At 44.2% G+C, this 24,190-nt stretch overlaps 1 protein-coding gene across 1 annotated transcript in view; it reads right to left on the reverse strand.

Moving 5' to 3' along the window:
* Positions 1-24,190, reverse strand: part of LARGE1 (LARGE xylosyl- and glucuronyltransferase 1) — a 434,916-nt gene that overhangs the window by 310,728 nt on the left and 99,998 nt on the right. The window contains exon 2 of the mRNA XM_069763144.1: positions 3,018-3,207. Coding sequence (XP_069619245.1) covers positions 3,018-3,123 — 106 coding nt within the window. The 5' untranslated portion in view covers positions 3,124-3,207. The remainder of the gene's footprint in view (positions 1-3,017; positions 3,208-24,190) is intronic.

Genomic DNA, 24,190 nt, shown 5'->3' on the forward strand with positions numbered 1-24,190 from the left:
TTGTGAAGACTTACAGAAAACGTTTGACCTCTGTCATTGCCAACAAAGGATATATTACAAAGTATTGAGATGAAATTTTGTTTCTGACCAAATACTTATTTTCCACCATAATATGCAAATAAAATGTTAAAAAAACAGACAATGTCATTTTCTGGATTTTTTTTTCTCAGTTTGTCTCCCATAGTTGAGATCTACCTATGATGTAAATTACAGACGCCTCTCATCTTTTTAAGTGGTGGAACTTGCACTATTGCTGACTGACTAAATACTTTTTTGCCCCACTGTAACAGCAGAGATCGGAGCTAAGCTGTGACCTCTGCTGTCTGCCAGCTGTATTATACAGCCGACATCTGCATGTAGCAGCAGAGATTGGCGCTAAGCTCTGATCTCTGCTGGCTGTATTACACTGCTGACAATCAAAGCTTAGCTCTCATCGCTGCTGTCTGTATTATACAGCCGACATCTGCATGTAACAGCAGCGATCGGAGCTAAGGTCTGATCGCTGCTATCTGCTGGCTGTATTACACAGCTGACATCTGCATGTAACAGCATGGATTGGAGCTAAAATCTGATCTCCGCTGTCTGCATCACACAGAAATCATCTGCATGTAGCAGCAGCAATTGGATCAGAGCTAAGCTGTGATCGCTGCTGTCTGCCAGCTGTAGAATACAGCCAACATCTTAACGTAACAGCAGCGATTGAAGCTTTGGCTCGATCGCTGCTGTCTGCCGGCTGTACCATACAGCTGACGTCTGCACATAACAGCGGCGATCGGAGTAAAGCATTGATCCCTTGCTGTCTGACGGCTGCATCATACAACCGACATCTGCATGTAACAGCAGCAACTGGAGCTAAGCGTTGATCCCTGCCAGCTGTATCATACAGCCGACATCTACACGTAACAGCAGTGACAGGAACTAAGCTCTGATTGCAGCTGTCTGTGTTGTCTGCCGGCTGTACTATACAGCTGACATCTGCATGTAACCGCAGCGATTAGAGCTAAGCTCTGAGCCCTTTTAATGAACATGTCAATTTCTATCGGTGGCATTTAAGCATGCGGCCGTGGGGGGCTTCATAAGAGAACATTAAAAATTCGAATCGCCCCTTATTTCTTCATCAAAAGTATAGACAGTAAACAAATATATTCAGCATCAAAATGTATCAATATCTATAATTATTTAACACGTACAGTAAAAGCCATAATGAAAAAAACAAAATTGCCACTTAGGTCACAGAAACTCTCTTCAAAAATGCAAGAAAAGTCGACCAATACATGTTATGTACCGAAAAATGGTGTCAATAAAAACTACCGCTCAACTTTCCAAAAAAACAAGCTCTCATAAAGCTCCATCGACAGAAAAATGAAAAAGTCACGTCTCAAAAACGTTATTTCCTTGCCATATGACAGTATTATTTATGCTCTGTATGGCAGTACTATGTTATGTAGGGTAGGGTACCGTATGACAGTATTATTTATGCTCTGTATGGCAGTACTATGTTATGTAGGGTAGGGTACCGTATGACAGTATTATTTATGCTCTGTATGGCAGTACTATGTTATGTAGGTACATTATGACAGTATTATTTATGCTCTGTATGGCAGTACTATGTTATGTAGGTACCGTACGACAGTATTATTTATGCTCTGTATGGCAGTACTATGTTATGTAGGTACATTATGACAGTATTATTTATGCTCTGTATGGCAGTACTATGTTATGTAGGTACCGTATGACAGTATTATTTATGCTCTGTATGGCAGTACTATGTTATGTAGGTACCGTATGACAGTATTATTTATGCTCTGTATGGCAGTACCATGTTATGTAGGTACCGTATGACAGTATTATTTATGCTCTGTATGGCAGTACCATGTTATGTAGGTAAAGTATGACAGCATTATTTATGCTCTGTATGGCAGTACTATGTTATGTAGGTACCGTATGACAGTATTATTTATGCTCTGTCTGTATGGCAGTACTATGCTATAGAGGTACCGTATGACAGTATTATTTATGCTCTGTATGGCAGTACTATGTTATGTAGGTACTGTATGACAGCATTATTTATGCTCTGTATGGCAGTACTATGTTATGTAGGTACATTATGACAGTATTATTTATGCTCTGTATGGCAGTACTATGTTATGTAGGTACCGTACGACAGTATTATTTATGCTCTGTATGGCAGTACTATGTTATGTATGTACATTATGACAGTATTATTTATGCTCTGTATGGCAGTACTATGTTATGTAGGTACCGTATGACAGTATTATTTATGCTCTGTATGGCAGTACTATGTTATGTAGGTACCGTATGACAGTATTATTTATGCTCTGTATGGCAGTACCATGTTATGTAGGTAAAGTATGACAGCATTATTTATGCTCTGTATGGCAGTACTATGTTATGTAGGTACCGTATGACAGTATTATTTATGCTCTGTATGGCAGTACTATGTTATGTAGGTACCATATGACAGCATTATTTATGCTCTGTATGGCAGTACTATGTTATGTAGGTGCCGTATTACAGTACTGCAGGGGTACTGTAACACCCAGTTACATGACTGCGGTATAGCATTATTGTAAGTTCACTTGTAGATGGGTAACTTAGGAAGAAAATACAGTGTCTGCACTATATGGCAGTACTATGTGTTCAATATTGAATATTAAATTAAAAGTATCAGGTCGACACTATATGGCAATATTATGAGGGGACATGTATGACAGCATTATGTCGGGTTCTGTTTTGACGCACTGTAGCAGTAGTATTATATCATCACTACATGGAAATATTATGGATTGATTGCATGTTATCGTTATTTGGCTCTGTATGGCGCCATTATTTATGGAACTATCATCAAATCTGGCCAAAGGAGCTCAATAGCTTATTATGAAAAGGGAGGGGGGGGCAGCTATTTAGTATCACAGTCATGAGAATGTGACAAAGGGGAGGGCCAAGAGTTGTATATTTTCAGCGCTGACCAGATCATACCGCAATCTGTTACATACCGTCAAAGCGTCCAGTGAACAGATAGATCCACGTGACGGCTGGAACGAAGAGGAGGGTGAGAGACGCTGCCAGGAACTTCCTTCTCCCCCTGCAGAATCCCAGCATTCTCTCAGAATTGGGCGATCCTAAAGGTCACCGCGGTTCCTACGCCGGGAGCATCGCCACTTGTTCCACCGGCATGATAAAGGCCTACGGGAGAAAAGAGCCCGTGTTAGAGCATTTCTAGAGGAAAACAGGAATCCAGACATCACTGCTGGGGCATCATATAAGAAAGGGCACTCAGGATATTCAGGCGGGTAACTGATGAAGACAGAGGATTATTATTATTATTTATTATTATTATAGCGCCATTTATTCCATGGCGCTTTACATGTGAGGAGGGGTATACATAATAAAAACAAGTACAATAATCTTGAACAATACAAGTCACGACTGGTACAGGAGGAGAGAGGACCCTGCCCGCGAGGGCTCACAATCTACAAGTTGCCCAGGTTATACCAGCTGTACATGTATAATTATATCAGCTGTACATATATATATATATATATATATATATATATATACTAGATTGTGGCCCGATTCTAACGCATCGGGTATTCTAGAATATGCATGTCCCCGTAGTATATGGACAATGATGATTCCAGAATTCGCGGCAGACTGTGCCCGTCGCTGATTGGTCGAGGCAACCTTTATGACATCATCGTCGCCATGGCAACCATTATGACATCTTTCTGTGCCCGTTGCTGAATCAGAAACGTGGGATTTCTACATCCTTTATGACATCATCGTCGCTGTGCCCGTCGCTGATTGGTCGAGGCCTGGCGGCCTCGACCAATCAGAGACGCGGGATTTCTACGTCGATGCTGTGCCCGTCGCTGATTGGTCGAGGCCTTGCGGCCTCGACCAATCAGAGAGGCGGGATTTCCAGGACAGACAGACAGAAAGATAGACAGACGGAAAAACCCTTAGACAATTATATATATAGATACAGGAGATGCCCAGGTTATACCAGCTGTACATATATAATTATATACAGGAGATACCCAGGTTATACCAGCTGTACATATATAATTATATACAGGAGATGCCCAGGTTATACCAGCTGTACATATATAATTATATACAGGAGATACCCAGGTTATACCAGCTGTACATATATAATTATGTACAGGAGATACCCAGGTTATACCAGCTGTACATATATAATACAGGAGATGCCCAGGTTATACCAGGCTGCCCCATATGACTACGTAGATGAGGATGTAGACGTTTTCCTGCCTTCGTCCCTCGGGATGACGGGTGACTACGCTCAGAGTTGGAGAATAATACAGACACATTATCAGGAGATGAAGACTCCACCATGAATCGCTTTTTTACGAAGATCCAGACAATAAGAACCGTCTCCGGCACTTTCCGCACAAATTACCATTAAGTGCCAGCACTCCAAGCTGCAAGACTTTCTCAAAAATAATTTAAGCAGGACGGATAATATATTCGGAGCATAATTGCCTGTATGAAGTAATGTGGCCGCTGCGCACGGGGCACACCGGCTCATTCTCCTCCGGAGGATTGGCGCAGGCGCCGATGGGTGTCTGCCTGCCCTCACAGACTTGTAATCAGGCGCCTCACGTCTTCGTCTCATTCACTTCACAACGGGATGGAAGAGCTGGAAGCGGAGCAGAACTTTTCTCATAGTTTCATCTCTCTCTTAAAGGGGACACGTCACGGAAAACTTATTTTTGGACAGGCTCATTTTGGCTCGCCATATCCAGGCATGAGACTTGTGAGATGGACAATTCTGAAATAAAATGTGATTTTGGGATACTCTGTTGGGAGACGTTTCTGCTATATGTGTCTATGTGTGGCAACTCAGTGGTTGTGATGTGAACTGCAGCCTGTCCAATGTTTTGCTAACATGTCACCATATTGAATAGTAAGAAACTGGAGTATTTAACAAACTTTGTACCTGTTCGGTCCTCTCCAATGAGCACTGAGCAGGGACGATCTACCTGCTACCAGGGTCCTCTGTTCAGTCCTCTCCAATGAGCACTGAGCAGGGATGGGCTACCTGCTACCAGGGTCCTCGGTTCAGTCCTCTCCAATGAGTACTGAGCAGGGATGGTCTACCTGCTACCAGGGTCCTCTGTTCCGTCCACTCCAAAGAGTACTGACCAGGGACGGTCTACCTGCTACCAGGGTCCTCTGTTCAGTCCTCTCCAATGAGTACTGAGCAGGGACAGTCTACGTGCTACCAGGGTCCTCTGTTCCGTCCTCTCCAATGAGCACTGACCAGGGACGGTCTACCTGCTACCAGGGTCCTCTGTTCCGTCCTCTCCAATGAGTACTGAGCAGGGACGGTCTACCTGCTACCAGGGTCCTCTGTTCCATCCTCTCCAATGAGTAATGAACAGGGACGGTCTACCTGCTACCAGGGTCCTCTGTTCCGTCCTCTCCAATGAGCACTGAGCAGGGACGGTCTACCTGCTACCAGGGTCCTCTGCTCCGTCCTCTCCAATGAGTAATGAGCAGGGACAGTCTACCTGCTACCAGGGTCCTCTGTTCCGTCCTCTCCAATGAGTACTGAGGAGGGACGGTCTACCTGCTACCAGGGTCCTCTGTTCAGTCCTCTCCAATGAGCACTGAGCTGGGACGGTCTACCTGCTACCAGGGTGCTCTGTTCCATCCTCTCCAATGAGTACTGAGCAGGGACAGTCTACCTGCTACCAGGGTCCTCTGTACTCTCCAATGAGCACTGACCAGGGACAGTCTACCTGCTACCAGGGTCCTCTGTTCAGTCCTCTCCAATGAGTACTGAGCAGGGACGGTCTACCTGCTACCAGGGTCCTCTGTTCAGTCCTCTTCAATGAGCACTGAGCAGGGACGGTCTACCTGCTACCAGGGTCCTCTGTTAAGTCCTCTTCAATGAGCACTGAGCAGGGACGGTCTACCTGCTACCAGGGTCCTTTGTTCCGTCCTCTCTAATGAGTACTGAGCAGGGACGGTCTACCTGCTACCAGGGTGCTCTGTTCCATCCTCTCCAATGAGCTCTGGGCAGGGACAGTCTACCTGCTTGCGAGCAGGGCCCTAACTCCTCTTGGTATCTGTTTTGAACTGGGATTATTGTTATGCTGTAATGTCTATTGTCTGTACAAATCCCTTCTATAATGTAAAGCGCTGCGGAATATGTTGGCGCTATATAAATAAAATTATTATTATACCTCTTCCCAGGGTGCATTGCCTATAGGCCTTCCTATACCAGCTGGATCTCCACAAAGAGAACCAGTACCAGGATAGGGGACATCATGCCAGGAATGGGCCCAGGATGATGGATATCATACCAGGAATGGGCCCAGGATGGGGGACATCATACGAGGAATGGGCCCAGGATCATACCAGGATGGGGGACATCATACCAATAATAGGCCCAGGATGAGAGACATTATATCAGGATGGGGACATCATGCCAGGAATGGGCCCAGGATGGGGGACATCATACCAGTAATACCCCCAGGATAATAGACATTATACCAGGATGGGGGACATCATACCAGGAATGGGCCCAGGATGGAGGATATCATACCAGGAATGGGCCCAGGATGGGGGACATCATACCAGTAATACCCCCAGGATAATAGACATAATACCAGGATGGGGGACATCATACCAGGAATGGGCCCAGGATGGGGGACATCATACCAGGAATGGGCCAAGGATGGGGGACATCATACCAGGAATGGGCCAAGGATGGGGGACATCATACCAGGAATGGGCCCAGGATGGGGACATCATACCAGTAATAGGCCCAGGATGAGAGACATTATATCAGGATGGGGACATCATACCAAGAATGGGCCCAGGATGGGGGACATCATACCAGGAATGGGCCCAGGATGGGGGACATCATACCAGTAATACCCCCAGGATGAGAGACATTATACCAGGATGGGGACATCATACTGGAAATAGGCCCGGGATGGGGGACATCATACCATGAATGGGCTCTGGATGGGGGACATCATACCAGGAATGGGCCCAGGATGGGGGAAGTTACAACAGGCACCCAGGAATCAATTAGGGACCCAGGATGGGGGATCTTATACAAGGAAGGGGGACATTATACCAGGAATGTGCCCAGTATGGGGAACATTACACCAGGATAGATTACATTATACATAATAGGAGCCCAGCATGGTGAAAATTGTACCATGATGGGGGACATTATACTAGGATTGCGCCCAGAATGGGGGGCATTACATCAGGATGGGGGACATTTTACCAAGAAGGGGCCCATGATGGGGGACATTATACCAAGAAGGGGCCCATGATGGGGGACATTATACTAGGATTGCGCCCAGAATGGGGGGCATTACATCAGGATGGGGGACATTTTACCAAGAAGGGGCCCAGGATGGGGGACATTACACCAGAATGGAGGACATTATAACTGGAAGCGGAGCTAATATGACTATATTTTTTCCCAGGGTGCATTCCCAATGTACATGGATCTCCACAAGGAGGATCAGAGCCCAAATTCCATTGACCTGAATGTTTTTTTTATTGGGGCACGGTTGTTCTTTAACGCCCTCCAATATTACCTAAGACAAGCGGAGCGGTTACAGGGTGACACCGGGGCGATGGCGACGCGCGGGGCTGGTATTCCACGGTGTCATTACAGCGCCACGGAGCGACGGTACGACAACCACACTCGCGGCTGTCAGGTCCAGGAAAATCATATTTGTCCCGATCACACAAAGCGAAATTCTCCCCAATTTGTCCTGATTTGCGAGCGCTTCTAAGTGGCCTGTCGCAGCTCATCAGCCCGCGCTCCACAGAAGAGCCCAATCTGCTCCGGTTTATTAGCACGCCTTGAAAAGAGAGGTCACCCCGATTATTTACGACGCCCCCCTCTCCGAACGCACGCACACGCCGCCTGTCAACACTAATAACATGGCAGCTTGGGAGGCGACGGCAGGCGGGAGATGAAAGCCGCACAATTCGCCTATTAAGTCCGCGGCCGGCAGCGAGCGGGAAGATGGCAGCGGCTGAGAAGTGGCACCAAAATATGGTGCAACCCACCCCCCGCCCCGGAGGAAGAAGAGGGGGAAAAACATGGCTACAAAGCTCAAACATTACCGTACAGGGCATCAGAGTCACCCCATAACCAGTGCCGCCATATAAGCTGAGATAGTACAGTACCCTAGAACCAGTGCCGCCATATAAGCTGAAATAGTACAGTACCCTATAACCAGTGCCGCCATATAAGCTGAAATAGTACAGTAACCTAGAACCAGTGCCGCCATATAAGCTGAGATAGTACAGTACCCTAGAACCAGTGCCGCAATATAAGCTGAAATAGTACAGTAACCTAGAACCAGTGCCGCCATATAAGCTGAAATAGTACAGTACCCTAGAACCAGTGCCGCCATATAAGCTGAGATAGTACAGTACCCTAGAACCAGTGCCGCCATATAAGCTGAAATAGTACAGTACCCCTAGAACCAGTGCCGCCATATAAGCTGAGATAGTACAGTACCCTATAACCAGTGCCGCCATATAAGCTGAGATAGTACAGTACCCTATAACCAGTGCCGCCATATAAGCTGAAATAGTACAGTAACCTAGAACCAGTGCCGCCATATAAGCTGAGATAGTACAGTACCCTAGAACCAGTGCCGCAATATAAGCTGAAATAGTACAGTAACCTAGAACCAGTGCCGCCATATAAGCTGAGATAGTACAGTACCCTAGAACCAGTGCCGCCATATAAGCTGAGATAGTACAGTACCCTATAACCAGTGCCGCAATATAAGCTGAAATAGTACAGTACCCTATAACCAGTGCCGCCATATAAGCTGAGATAGTACAGTACCCTAGAACCAGTGCCGCCATATAAGCTGAAATAGTACAGTACCCCTAGAACCAGTGCCGCCATATAAGCTGAGATAGTACAGTACCCTATAACCAGTGCCGCCATATATGCTGAGATAGTACAGTACCCTATAACCAGTGCCGCCATATAAGCTGAAATAGTACAGTAACCTAGAACCAGTGCCGCCATATAAGCTGAAATAGTACAGTACCCCTAGAACCAGTGCCGCCATATAAGCTGAAATAGTACAGTACCCTATAACCAGTGCCGCCATATAAGCTGAAATAGTACAGTAACCTAGAACCAGTGCCGCCATATAAGCTGAAATAGTACAGTACCCCTAGAACCAGTGCCGCCATATAAGCTGAAATAGTACAGTACCCTATAACCAGTGCCGCCATATAAGCTGAAATAGTACAGTAACCTAGAACCAGTGCCGCCATATAAGCTGAAATAGTACAGTACCCTAGAACCAGTGCCGCCATATAAGCTGAAATAGTACAGTACCCCTAGAACCAGTGCCGCCATATAAGCTGAGATAGTACAGTACCCTAGAACCAGTGCCGCCATATAAGCTGAGATAGTACAGTACCCTAGAACCAGTGCCGCCATATAAGCTGAAATAGTACAGTACCCTATAACCAGTGCCGCCATATATGCTGAAATAGTACAGTACCCTATAACCAGTGCCGCCATATAAGCTGAAATAGTACAGTACCCTATAACCAGTGCCGCCATATAAGCTGAGATAGTACAGTACCCTATAACCAGTGCCGCCATATAAGCTGAGATAGTACAGTACCCTAGAACCAGTGCCGCCATATATGCTGAAATAGTACAGTACCCTATAACCAGTGCCGCCATATAAGCTGAAATAGTACAGTACCCTATAACCAGTGCCGCCATATAAGCTGAGATAGTACAGTACCCTATAACCAGTGCCGCCATATAAGCTGAGATAGTACAGTACCCTAGAACCAGTGCCGCCATATAAGCTGAAATAGTACAGTACCCTATAACCAGTGCCGCCATATATGCTGAAATAGTACAGTACCCTAGAACCAGTGCCGCCATATATGCTGAAATAGTACAGTACCCTATAACCAGTGCCGCCATATAAGCTGAGATAGTACAGTACCCCTAGAACCAGTGCCGCCATATAAGCTGAAATAGTACAGTACCCCTAGAACCAGTGCCGCCATATAAGCTGAGATAGTACAGTACCCCTAGAACCAGTGCCGCCATATATGCTGAGATAGTACAGTACCCTAGAACCAGTGCCGCCATATAAGCTGAGATAGTACAGTACCCTATAACCAGTGCCGCCATATAAGCTGAAATAGTACAGTACCCTATAACCAGTGCCGCCATATAAGCTGAAATAGTACAGTACCCTATAACCAGTGCCGCCATATAAGCTGAGATAGTACAGTACCCTATAACCAGTGCCGCCATATAAGCTGAAATAGTACAGTACCCTATAACCAGTGCCGCCATATAAGCTGAAATAGTACAGTACCCTAGAACCAGTGCCGCCATATAAGCTGAGATAGTACAGTACCCTATAACCAGTGCCGCCATATAAGCTGAGATAGTACAGTACCCTAGAACCAGTGCCGCCATATAAGCTGAGATAGTACAGTACCCCTAGAACCAGTGCCGCCATATAAGCTGAGATAGTACAGTACCCTATAACCAGTGCCGCCATATAAGCTGAGATAGTACAGTACCCTATAACCAGTGCCGCCATATAAGCTGAGATAGTACAGTACCCTATAACCAGTGCCGCCATATAAGCTGAGATAGTACAGTACCCTATAACCAGGGTATATAATGTATGTGTGTTATATGTGTGTATATATAATGTACTAGATGGTGGCCCGATTCTAACGCATCGGGTATTCTAGAATAATATGTATGTCGTTTATTTATGAAGATTTCAGAATAATGCAATGAATACACAGGATTCGCCGGAAGGTGAGAATATAATGATATTTTTTTTATTATTATTATTTTTAACATTATATGTTTTTACTATTGATGTTGCACAGGCAGCATCAATAGTAAAAAGTTGGTGACACTTACAGGGTTAATGGCGGCGTTAACGGACTGCTAAAACGCTATTTGAGTGCTGACTGGAGGGGAGTAGGGTTGGGACCAACTCGCAGCCAGACTGTGCCTGTCGCTGATTGGTCGCGCCCAGCCAGCCGTGACCAATCACCGACGCGAGATATCCGTGACAGACAAACAGACGGAAGTGGACCTTAGATGATTATATATATAGACTAGATGGTGGCCCGATTCTAACGCATCGGGTATTCTAGAATATGCATGTCCACGTAGTATATTGCCCAGCCACGTAGTATATTGCCCAGCCACATAGTATATTGCCCAGCCACGTAGTATATTGCCCAGTCATGTAGTATATTGCCCAACCACGTAGTATATTGCCCAGCCACGTAGTATATAGCAGAGCCACGTAGTATATTGGCCAGTCACGTAGTATATTGCCCAGCCACGTAGTATATTGCCCAGCCACATAGTATATTGCCCAGTCACGTAGTATATTGCCCAGCCACGTAGTATATTGCCCAGTCATGTAGTATATTGCCCAGCCACATAGTATATTGCCCAGCTATGTAGTATATTGCCCAGCCACGTAGTATATAGCAGAGCCACATAGTATATTGCTCAGTCACGTAGTATATTGCCCAGCCACGTAGTATATTGCCCAGCCACATAGTATATTGCCCAGCCACGTAGTATATTGTCCAGCCACATAGTATATTGTCCAGCTATGTAGTATATTGCCCAGCCACGTAGTATATAGCAGAGCCACGTAGTATATTGGCCAGTGACGTAGTATATTGCCCAGCCACGTAGTATATTGGCCATTTACGTAGTATATTGCCCAGCCACGTAGTATATTGGCCATTTACGTAGTATATTGCCCAGCCACGTAGTATACAGCACAGAGCCAGGTAGTATAGTGGACAACGGAGGGCGAGTATAGCAGGTTTTTTGTTTTTTTACTATTTTTAACATTACTTTCTTTTACTATTGATGCCGCATAGGCAGCATTAATAGTAAAAGGTTGGGGACACACAGAGTTAATAGCGGCGGTAACGGAATGCGTTACCCATGCCGCGGTCCGTTACCGCCGGCATTAACCCTGTGTTAGCGGTGACCGGAGGGGAGTATGGAGCGGGCGCCGGGGACACTGACTGCGGGGAGTAAGCAGCGGAGCGCCGGGGACACTGACTGCGGGGAGCGGAGCGCCGGGGACACTGACTGCGGGGAGCGGAGCGCCGGGGACACTGACTGCGGGGAGCGGAGCGCCGGGGACACTGACTGCGGGGAGCGGAGCGCCGGGGACACTGACTGCGGGGAGCGGAGCGCCGGGGACACTGACTGCGGGGAGCGGAGCGCCGGGGACACTGACTGAGGGGAGCGGAGCGCCGGGGACACTGACTGCGGGGAGCGGAGCGCCGGGGACACTGACTGCGGGGAGCGGAGCGCCGGGGACACTGACTGCGGGGAGCGGAGCGCCGGGGACACTGACTGCGGAGAGCAGGCGTCGGCCACTGACTGCAGGGAGTATAGAGCGGCCATTTTCTTCCGGACTGTGCCCGTCGCTGATTGGTCGTGGCTGTTTTGCGGCGACCAATCAGCGACTTGGATTTCCATGATAGACAGAGGCCACAACCAATGAATATCTGTGACAGAAGGACAGACAGAAAGACGGAAGTGACCCCTTAGACAATTATGTATATAGATGTGTGATATGTGTGTATATATAAACTATGTGTGTTATATGTGTATATATAATGTATGTGTGTTATACGTGTGTATGATGGTGGGATATGTTATGTGGGTATCATGTTGTGTATATTTATATTTTACTGATTATCATGGTGTCCTCTTGTAGGATGAGTTGTTCTTTGCCATCTGATATCAGCCCCCACAGTCCTGTTCTGTTATCTCTCCACAGGGTCAGTGAATAATGTTGTTTGCTAATATGCTAATGACGTATTGAACTAGCTTGTTGAAACAATGTGCCCCTGCACCCACCCCCCAAACCTGTGAATGAGGAGAGGGACTTGTAAATATCAGGGAGGTGAGACACAGAGCAGTCCTGTGTGGAATGATGATGTGAACACAGCACATCAGAGAGAAGGGGAAGCATATGGACCATTTTTTATCGTCTGTCTGCTGGATTATTGGACTCTCATCTCCTTGGACATTTATCCAGTTACTGAACTGCATTCGGCTCCTGGACTATCTTATCCTTTGTGTGGTGGATTGTATATGGACCTTTCGTGTTTTTGCCTAAATAAAGCTTTTGGAATTGTTCACTCTTCGCTGGCTCTGTTGATTGTGTGGTATCAGAGAAGGACCCCGTGAAAACTGGTGGCAGCAGAGGGATCAACAGAGTATAACCTAATAGAGAACCACACACAGAGTGAGTACAGAATTTGGACTGTATCCAGTTTACAGGAGAGAGCCAGAGACTTGGGCCTGAACTACCAGGGACTGACTAAAGAAGACTTAATTGATCTACTGGTGGGTGCTAACCAGACCACCTCCTCCCATATGTCTGAAGGAAGAGCAGTGGAGACGAGGACCCCCACCCCAATGAGCCAGTGGGTGGTGTGGTACGAAGAAGAGATGGCGGTTCTGGGCCCAGGCGTCTCTCAGGAGTACAAAAAGGAGGCTGCCCGCCGGGCACAGCGGAGACAAGAAGCAATGGAGCTTGAAAGAGGGAGTAATGCAATGTGGAATGTAAACCCGGGAGCCTGTACGGATCACCCGGACAGACTTTAAGCCGTTTGATGAGGCTTCCGGAGATGTGGAGGGGTTCTTCAAGGACTTTGAGCAGCAGTGTGCTGTGATGGAGGTGCCCCACTCTGGCTGGATGCGTTTGTTAGTGGGACTCCTGAACGGTAGCCTGGCGGAGGCTTAACGAACCATTGACTCACAGCGGAATTGGGATTATAACATTGTAAAGAGGACTATCCTGGATTACCATGCTATCACCCCACACTCATATAGGGCCAAGTTCCGAGACCTCCCATGCACCACGGGGGGATCGTTTAGGATGTATGCACATAAGATGTCCCAGGCATGTCAGAGATGGCTGGAAGCAGAAAACGCCTTTACAGACCACAACCCCCTCACATGGCTGAACCGCGCATGAAGGGACAATGGAAGATTGCTGCGGTGGAGCTTGTCCTTTCAACCCTACAGCTTCTCCATCCAATACAAGCGGGGAAGCCAACACCAGAACGCCGATGGACTGTCTTGACAAAAAGAACCATAGGCTCGCCAGGCCGACCTACCCCTGCCACTGTACAAGGAACTATAAACTATCGAGCAATGTGGACAAAAGTGAGCAGGCCAGAGGTCTGTGTAGGCCTCATAGCGTGCTCACTTATTATGAGGGGAGAGAGGTTGTGATGGTTTGATATGCTATGTGGGTATCATTTTTGTGTATATTTATATTTTACCGATTATCATGGTGTTCTCTTGTAGGATGAGTTATTTGCCAGTTGATGAATTGTTGTTATTTGCCATCTGATATCAGCCCCCACAGTCCTGTACTGTTATCTCTCCACAGGGTCAGTGAATAATGTTGTTTGCTAATATGCTGCGCCCACCCCCCTAGCCTGTGAATGAGGAGAGGGACTTGTAAATATCAGGGAGGTGAGACACAGATCAGTCTTGTGTGGAATGATGATGTGAACACAGCACGTCAGAGAGAAGGGGAAGCATATGGACCATTTTTTATCGTCTGTCTGCTGGATTATTAGACTCTCATCTCCTTGGACATTTATCCGGTTACTGAACTGCATTCGGCTTCTGGACTATCTTATCCTTTGTGTGGTGGATTATATGGACCTTTCGTGTTTTTGCCTAAATAAAGCTTTTGGAATTGTTCACTATTCTCTTGCTCTGCTGATTGTGTGGTATCGGAGAAGGACCCTGTGACAGTGTGTATCTATAATGTATGTGTGATATGTGTGTATATATAGTGTATGTGTGTTATATGTGTGTGTATATAATGTATGTGTGATATGTATGTATATATAATGTATGTGTGTTATATGTGTGTGTATATAATGTATGTGTGATATGTGTTTATATATAATACTAGATGGTGGCCCGATTCTAACGCATCGGGTATTCTAGAGTATGCATATCCACGTAGTATATTGCCCAGCCACGTAGTATATTGCCCATTTACGTAGTATATTGCCCATTTACGTAGTATATATAATGTATGTGCTATATGTGTGTATATATAATGTATGTGTGTTATATGTGTGTATATATACTGTATGTGTTATGTTTGTGTCTGTACATTTATATATGTGTTTAGTGTATGTGTTTTATATATTTGTCTCTATATTTATGTGTTTAGTGTATTGTTTTATGTGTCTCATATGTATGTGTTTAGTGTGTATGTGTGTTATACGCGTATATGTGTTATGTTTGTCTCTGTATATTTATATATGTGCAATGTGTATGTGTTTTATATATTTGTGTTTAGTATGTATGTTTTGTATGTGTCTCATATGTTTGTGTTTAGCCTGTATGTGTGTTATATGTGTGTATACATAATATATGCGTATTATGTTTGCCTCTGTATTTATATATGTGTAATGTGTATGTGTTTGATATATTTGTCTCTATTTATATCTGTGTTTAGTGGGTATGTGTTATATGTCTCATATGTATGTATACATTATGTACAGTATGTGTTGTTTATCTCTGTATATTTCTATATGTGTACTGTATATGTGTTTTATATCTACTTCTCTACATTTATATGTACTTAGTGTGTATGTTTGATATGTGTCTCCTGTATCTGTTTCGTGTGTGTGATATATGTGTGTAGTTTGTCTCTGTATATATTTCTCTCTATATTTATATATGTGTATAGTGTGTATATGTGTTATGTCTGCCTCTTATGTATGCACAGTATGTGTTTATTATGTATGTTGTACGTATATATAATCTTACAGATCATACAGAAATCTGGTAATGTAACCTGATGGGCCGCAGCACCTCACTCACCTCCACCACAACTTCTTCTACATGGAGTTGTAAATCAAAAGGCAAAAATAGCTTGCGAGGCGTGCCGAACATGCCGAGCTATTCCTGGCACACATGGCAGCTCCGATTAGGATTCCTGCTCCTCTCTGGCCCTTTAAACATGGCTGCACTCCATCTATTAATAGTGACTGCGCCGGCTGCTGACTGTAATGAGATGGGAAGAGTTACCTGTCCGTGACACCTCGCACATTACACTAAGTACAGAGGAGGCGGCTGATCGGGGACACCAGAGACCGCGGCTGATGTGTGCGCTAAACGCGGAGTCACATTACCCAATACAGTGTCAACCTGCCAGACAGGACTCATAATCACACAACAGCGGGGACCCTTATAACTAGAACCCATTATATCACCATACAGAGACCCCGAATAATAGGGGCATCACTATTCGGGCACCCAGCTATTGTTTTGGGTCTCCTACTATTGTAACGGGGCCCGATTGTCATTGGATTCTTGTTCGTAAGCCCTTACTTCGTACATCTCCACCCACACAAAATTACAAGCCAATCCCCTATGTTGGTCACTCCCATTTTCACGCCCCCTTTTTTTCCCCGCCTTCGAGGAGCTCCAAAAAGACTTGCAAATTCTTTTGAGAGTCCACGAAATCTCTCAGTTTTTCAAGTGTTGTTCTAGAGCTCTAACTGTTCTTGTGTTGTTATTACCATGGACCAAAACTGTCTACGTCTCCTTTATAATATTGTTTTTTTTAAGTGCTATAGTTTTTGCAGGCCCTCTTCGGTAGAAAGCCCTTGGGGTAAATCAACCATTCAACCCTCTCATAGACCCTATCTGTGGTCTCTAATATCAGGTTATTGTCAGTGTATCCCAACTCTCCTCAATTACCAGTAAGAATACATGCCAAGAGACTGGTTTGGTCTAAGTCATTAAGCCATGATTAGATTTCATTATCCACAAGACCACCATCTTCACCACCATGATTGAGAATCCTGGTAGGCCTCATCTCAAGCTCTTCAAAGGTTTGACTACTATGGGTGGGATCCAAGGCACCAGCCAAAAAAAAGAAATGCCCTCTGCCAAAAAAAAAATGAAATCCTAAACAAGAAAATAAATGATCATATCATGGGGTTGACTAGGACATCAGGCAGTGAATAGATCCCATTATCGACAAGACCACGATTTTTGGCACCATTGTTGAGTTCCTGGTAGGCCTAATTTCAGCTCTTCAGTGGCTTGACTACTTTGAGTTGGGTCCAAGCAAATGATCACATACCGATTTGGACTAAGACATTAAGCAATGGGTAGATGTCATTATCCACAAGACCACTACATTCTTCACCAAGGTTGAAGTTCCTAGTAGGCCTCATCTCAAGCTCATCAGAGGGTTGACTACCTTGGGTATGATTCATGCTACCATCCAATAGTAAATAAATTCCACCTCCCCCTATTACCCTCCCCCCCCCCAAAAAAAAAAAAAAAAAAAAAATCTTCAACCTGAAAACAAATTATATACCAATCTTGACTAAGACATCAAGCAGTTGGAATATCCCATTATACACAGGACAACCATTTTCACCTCCATGGTTTAGATTCCTGGTAGGCTTTATCTCAAGCACTTCAGTGGGTTGACTATTTTCGGTTAGATCCAAGCAACCCGACCAAAAAAAATAGCCCCCCTCCTCCAACCTCCCAAAAATCCTAAAGAGACCATATGATCATTTATCCTGGGTGGACTAAGACATCAAGCAGTGGGAAGATTTCATTATCCATAAGATCACCATGGTTAAAATTTCCAATAAGCCTCAGGCTCTTGGGTTGATTTTTTTTTTTACTCCTGACATTTGACCAATGAATGAGTGCCCTAGATATAGAGTAAAGTTTTTGCCTGGTAGGACAATCCATCCCAATCATCCCCCAGTTTCCATGGTGGTTCCTAATCAGGAACTCATCGAAGAACAAGGGGATCATTGCAGTACTGGATACCTGTGAAGAATATTGGGGTATTTAATGGCAGCTTACAATCCTCCTTCAGCATGTGTAGCTGCAACAGAACACCTGGCTCAGCAGGTCGTCCAGTCACACCAGGTAGCATGCAAGTTCATACAGGATGACCACTTGTGGAACCCAAGATGTGTGACTGCTTAATTTAAACTTCCTCTAGTCAAAGGGTAATTTCATAAGGAGATTTAAGGAGACTATGGAGTTATTGAATGTCCTAGCCACACACCAGTTACATATTCAAGATCCCTGAAATGGGCAGAATGCCTTCCAGGGTCTCGATCCATTCTAGCACCCCAGGGTGGAGAGATATGCAGAATGACTGGTGTCATTGGTTTTGGAGTTTCAGCTCCCAGAGCAAGTGGGAGGGAGATTAGAGCCATCCTGGGGAGCTGGAAAGAGGGTGACTTGACCAAGGGTTTAAGTGCACGTGCGATGATGTGGACCTTTGTTCTCTGTCAAGGGAGGTCACCAGGTGCAGCGTGATGGAAGAAACTGGAGATAGCTTCCCCCACCCCTCCCATGTGGTTGCCAGTATCCAACAGCCGAACATCATGCGGGTAATTGAATTTTGTATCATCTGTATGTGCATATCTGACCATCATATGTATAACCATTGTGCATATAGTGTATTGTCTAGTGTGCCCTTAAAGTGATTAAATATTTAATTCAATTCATAATTTGGATCCACAAATCCACACGTCCGTGTTCTCAGTTTTACTGTAACTTTCCATGCTACCGAGGCTGGTTTCTGGCCCCATATAATCCTTTTAATGGACCAGGATTATATCTAACGAGGAGCTGGTGGCAGTCCTAGTGGGCTGATAAGGTTCTGTTTCACTGGTGCTCGTGAAAGGGGTCTCTCAGCCTGTCGGGGTTGTGAGCGAGTCTTGTGAGACTGCATGAGCCACATCCTCTCATTCCCCGTGGCTTCCTAGGTCCATGTGGACGAGGGGTGTTTGTGTAAAACTGTGGCAATCTGACCTTATGTGTCCCCAGGAGGTTTCGGGACATCATGTTGGTGCAAGTGAGGAGACCATATCGCATGATCCCTCAGAAGTAATAGTGACATCAGGCGGGGTGGTGAGGTACGGGTTCATCACAATACCTTATCAATGGTTATTTGATTCAGACATGACCATCACAGATGGAAAATTATACGGCACCCTCTCCTTTCCTGATCATTCCCATCTTCAGTAAATGCTGAGTCCTCCCGGTCTAATCGTATTAGATGCCGCTGAAATAGCCTCAATTCCTTTGACATTCTGTCAGATCACAATTATTAGAGCATCAACCACTTATCTTTCTCTAAAGACGTTCCCCGGGGGACAATTATCTAGAAACATGCCCTCTCTCATTCAATTTTCTCATTACAGGATCCCATATAGATGTAGATACTTTTGTGCCTCCGTGTAGCACCAGATGGCGGATACAAAGTCAAAAGAAAGGGCCGGCAACAACAACTGAGATGAAGCCCAGGTTTCTTTGTGAGAATGAATAGTTCATAATTACAGGGGAAATATAAATTTCCTGTAGTTTCAGGTTTTTTAATAAGACGTTGCTTGAATATTAATTTAAAGGGACATTCTGTAGTGGCCAACTAGCCCCAGATTGTGCACAGTTCTTCTTATAAAGAAACTTCTGGCCAAAAACCACTTACGCCAGCGGCCCACAAGTGGTCCTCTGGCTGTTACTAATAATGAGTAGAAATAGGTTTGGCCGGTTGGTTCGACTCTCCTCAACAGTCACAGTCTCCCACGGGGCCACGTGAGAAAATTAGTTGACTATCCCTGACTGACAGTATACACTTCCTATATACCGTAGTTACGGTGAAATGTAACTCCATTACCAGATCAATATTATAGTAGTTTCATTTTTGTACATAGGAGCAGTATTATAGTAGTTATAGTCTTGTATATAGGAGCAGTATTATAGTAGTTATATTTTTGTACATAGGGGCAGTATTTTAGTAGTTATATTCTTGTACATATGGGGCAGTATTATAGTAGTTATATTCATGTACATAGGGGCAGTATTATAGTAGTTATATTCTTGTACATAGGGGCAGTATTATAGTAGTTATATTCTTGTACATAGAGGCAGTATTATAGTAGTTATATTCTTGTACATAGAGGCAGTATTATAGTAGTTATATTCTTGTACATAGGGGGCAGTATTATAGTAGTTATATTCTTGTACATAGGGGCAGTATTATAGCAGTTATATTCTTGTATATAGGGGGCAGTATTATAGTAGTTATATTCTTGTACATAGGGGCAGTATTGTAGTAGTTATATTCTTGTACATAGGGGGCAGTATTATAGTAGTTATATTCTTGTACATAGGGGCAGTATTATAGCAGTTATATTCTTGTACATAGGGGGCAGTATTATAGTAGTTATATTCTTGTACATAAGGGGCAGTATTATAGCAGTTATATTCTTGTACATAGGGGGCAGTATTATAGTAGTTATATTCTTGTACATAGGAGCAGTATTATAGCAGTTATATTCTTGTACATAGGGGACAGTATTATAGTAGTTATATTCTTGTACATAGGGGCAGTATTATAGTAGTTATATTCTTGTACATAGGGGGCAATATTATAGTAGTTATATTCTTGTACATAGGGGCAGTATTATAGTAGTTATATTCTTGTACATAGGGGCAGTATTATAGTAGTTATATTCTTGTATATAGGGGCAGTATTATAGTAGTTATATCCTTGTACATAGGAGCAGTATTATAGTAGTTATATCCTTGTACATAGGAGCAGTATTATAGTAGTTATATTCTTGTACATAGGGAGCAGTATTATAGTAGTTATATTCTTGTACATAGGGGCAGTATTATAGTAGTTATATCCTTGTACATAGGAACAGTATTATAGTAGTTATATTCTTGTACATAGGGGCAGTATTATAGTAGTTATATTCTTGTACATAGGGGGCAGTATTATAGTAGTTATATTCTTGTACATAGGGGCAGTATTATAGTAGTTATATTCTTGTACATAGGGAGCAGTATTATAGTAGTTATATTCTTGTATATAGGGGCAGTATTATAGTAGTTATATCCTTGTACATAGGAGCAGTATTATAGTAGTTATATCCTTGTACATAGGAGCAGTATTATAGTAGTTATATTCTTGTACATAGGGAGCAGTATTATAGTAGTTATATTCTTGTACATAGGGAGCAGTATTATAGTAGTTATATTCTTGTACATAGGAACAGTATTATAGTAGTTATATTCTTGTACATAGGAACAGTATTACAGTAGTTATATTCTTGTACATAGGGGCAGTATTATGGTAGTTATATTCTTGTACATAGGGGGCAGTATTATAGTAGTTATATTCTTGTACATAGGAACAGTATTATAGTAGTTATATTCTTGTACATAGGGAGCAGTATTATAGTAGTTATATTCTTGTACATAGGGGGCAGTATTATAGTAGTTACTTTAGTATAGTTCATTCTATTCCACAATGGCAGTATTATTTTTTTTAGTACTGAATTATATTAGCACTCCACTTCTTTATCTGTACAGCTTTATGTTCCGCGCTCTTTTACATTGTGCACATTTGGATCACGCTGTATTTTGGATGATAAACAGCACAGCTGTCACTGAAGCGGTCCCACGGTAGCGGTCACAGACCTCCTCACAATGGCTGAAAGATTGATATAACGTAAAGTCAATTCTATGTTCTGCAAGTTACCGGGATAATATATGGCTCATTGAAATCTAATATGTTGCCGGTAAAATGTCTCAGACCAAAAATGTCATCAGTGAGTGATAAATCCCCCCCCCGGAGATAGAAGTCATTGAAATATTAAGAAGTGCTCATCAAAGAAAATCAAACCATAACTGGCCGTTCTGAGGTCCATTATGGAACGTCAGTCCCGGGCAGGCGATACATCTCTGCCAGCGTGCGTCTCGTCTCAGAATCCACAAGAATAATACACGCCGTTCCTAGAGGCACTTGCTTTTCTCTTATTTTAAAGAAGAACCTAAAATCTCAACATGGTGGCTTGAAATCCCTTTAAGAAGCCATCATTAATAGACAGTTTAGATGTCAATTACACCATGTTTTTCCCCAAGCTGAAAATAAACCTTTTGTTCGTGAGTCCAGCTGTAAAAGCCTGAAACGCGCCGCACATCGAGACTCTATCATTTATCTGATGAGAAGGAGAACAAGAGCCTGAACCCAAGATGGTGCCTGACAATTCCTTTAAGACACGGTCAACAAAAAGAATGGGGGTCAATTATCGAGCGTCAATAGAAAAAAAAACAACAAGTTTTTGCTTGGATGTAAAATGCGTTATCAACCTTAAGGCTGCTCTACTGCTCACTTCAGGAGTCTAAAAGATGGCTGCTGGCAATCCCTTTAAGAAGGTGTCATCAGAGAGAAGAAATCCATATCTGGTAGTTTAGAGGACTGTTATTGAACATCACTTCGAGGCGCATAGATCAGAATTCACCATAAAACACAAAGCACTTTGAGGAATTTCCTTTTATCTGATGAGAAGAAAAATATTTAAAAAAAAACTGGTCACCAAAGAAACAGCAGAGATGGATATGCTGGACAGTACCTGGGGTAATATGAAACAGCAGAGATGGATATGCTGGACAGCACACAGGGCAACATGAAACAGCAGAGATGGATATTCTGGACAGTACCTGGAGCAACATGAAACAGCAGAGATGGATATGCTGGACAGTACCTGGAGCAAAATGAAACAGCAGAGATGGATATGCTGGACAGCACCTGGAGCAACATGAAACAGCAGAGATGGATATGCTGGACAGTAACTGAAGCAACATGAAACAGCAGAGATTGATATGCTGGACAGCACCTGGAGCAACATGAAACAGCAGAGATGGATATGCTGGACAGCACCTGCAGCAACATGAAACAGCACAGATGGATATGCTGGACAGCACCAGGAGCAACATGAAACAGAAGAGATGGATATGCTGGACAGCACCTGGAGCAACATGAAACAGCAGAGATGGATATGCTGGACAGCACCAGGAGCAACATGAAACAGAAGAGATGGATATGCTGGACAGCACCTGGAGCAACATGAAACAGCAGAGATGGATATTCTGGACAGAACCTGAAGCAACATGAAACAACAGAGATGCATATTTTGGACAGCACCTGGAGCAACATGAAACAGCAGAGATGGATATGCTGGACAGTACATGGGGTAACATGAAACAGCAGAGATGGATATGATGAACAGCACCTGGAACAACATGAAACAGCAGAGATGGATATTCTGGACAACACCTGGGGTAGCATGAAACAGCATAGATGGATATGCTGGACAGAACCTGGAGCAACATGAAACAGCAGAGATGGATATGCTGGACAGTACATGGGGTAACATGAAACAGCAGAGATGCATATGATGGACAGCACCCGGGGCAACATGAAACAGCAAAGAAGGATATGAGGACAGAACCTGAAGCAACATGAAACAACAGAGAAGGATATGCTGGACAGCACCTGGAGCAACATGAAACAGCAGAGATGGATATGCTGGACAGCACCTAGAGCAACATGAAACAGCAGAGATGGATATGCTGGACAGCACCTGGAGCAACATGAAACAGCAGAGATGGATATGCTGGACAGCACCTGGAGCAACATGAAACAGCAGGGAAGGATATGCTGGACAGCACCTGGAGCAACATGAAACAGCAGAGATGGATATGCTGGACAGTACCTGGGGTAACATGAAACATCAGAGATGGATATGCTGGACAGAACCTGAAGCAACATGAAACAGCAGAGATTGATATGCTGAACAGTACATGGGGTAATATGAAACAGCAGAGATGGATATGCTGGACAGTAACGGAAGCAACATGAAACAGCAGAGATTGATATGCAGAACAGTACATGGGGTAATATGAAACAGCAGAGATGGATATGCTGGCCAGCACCTGGAGCAAAATGAAACAACAGAGATGTATATTCTGGACAGCACCTGGAGGAAAAAGAAACAGCAGAGACCAGCTGGACAGCAGCCAGGGCAACATGAAACAGCAGAGATGGATATGCTGGACAGCACCCGGGGCAACATGAAACAGCAGAGAAGGATATGCTGGACAGAACCTGAAGCAACATGAAACAACAGAGATGGATATTCTGGACAGTACATGGAGCAACATGAAACAACAGAGATGGATATTCTGGACAGTACATGGAGCAACATG

Source organism: Ranitomeya imitator, chromosome 4 (genome assembly GCF_032444005.1).
Source record: "Ranitomeya imitator isolate aRanImi1 chromosome 4, aRanImi1.pri, whole genome shotgun sequence".
In the NCBI taxonomy this organism is placed as follows: Eukaryota; Metazoa; Chordata; class Amphibia; order Anura; family Dendrobatidae; genus Ranitomeya; species Ranitomeya imitator.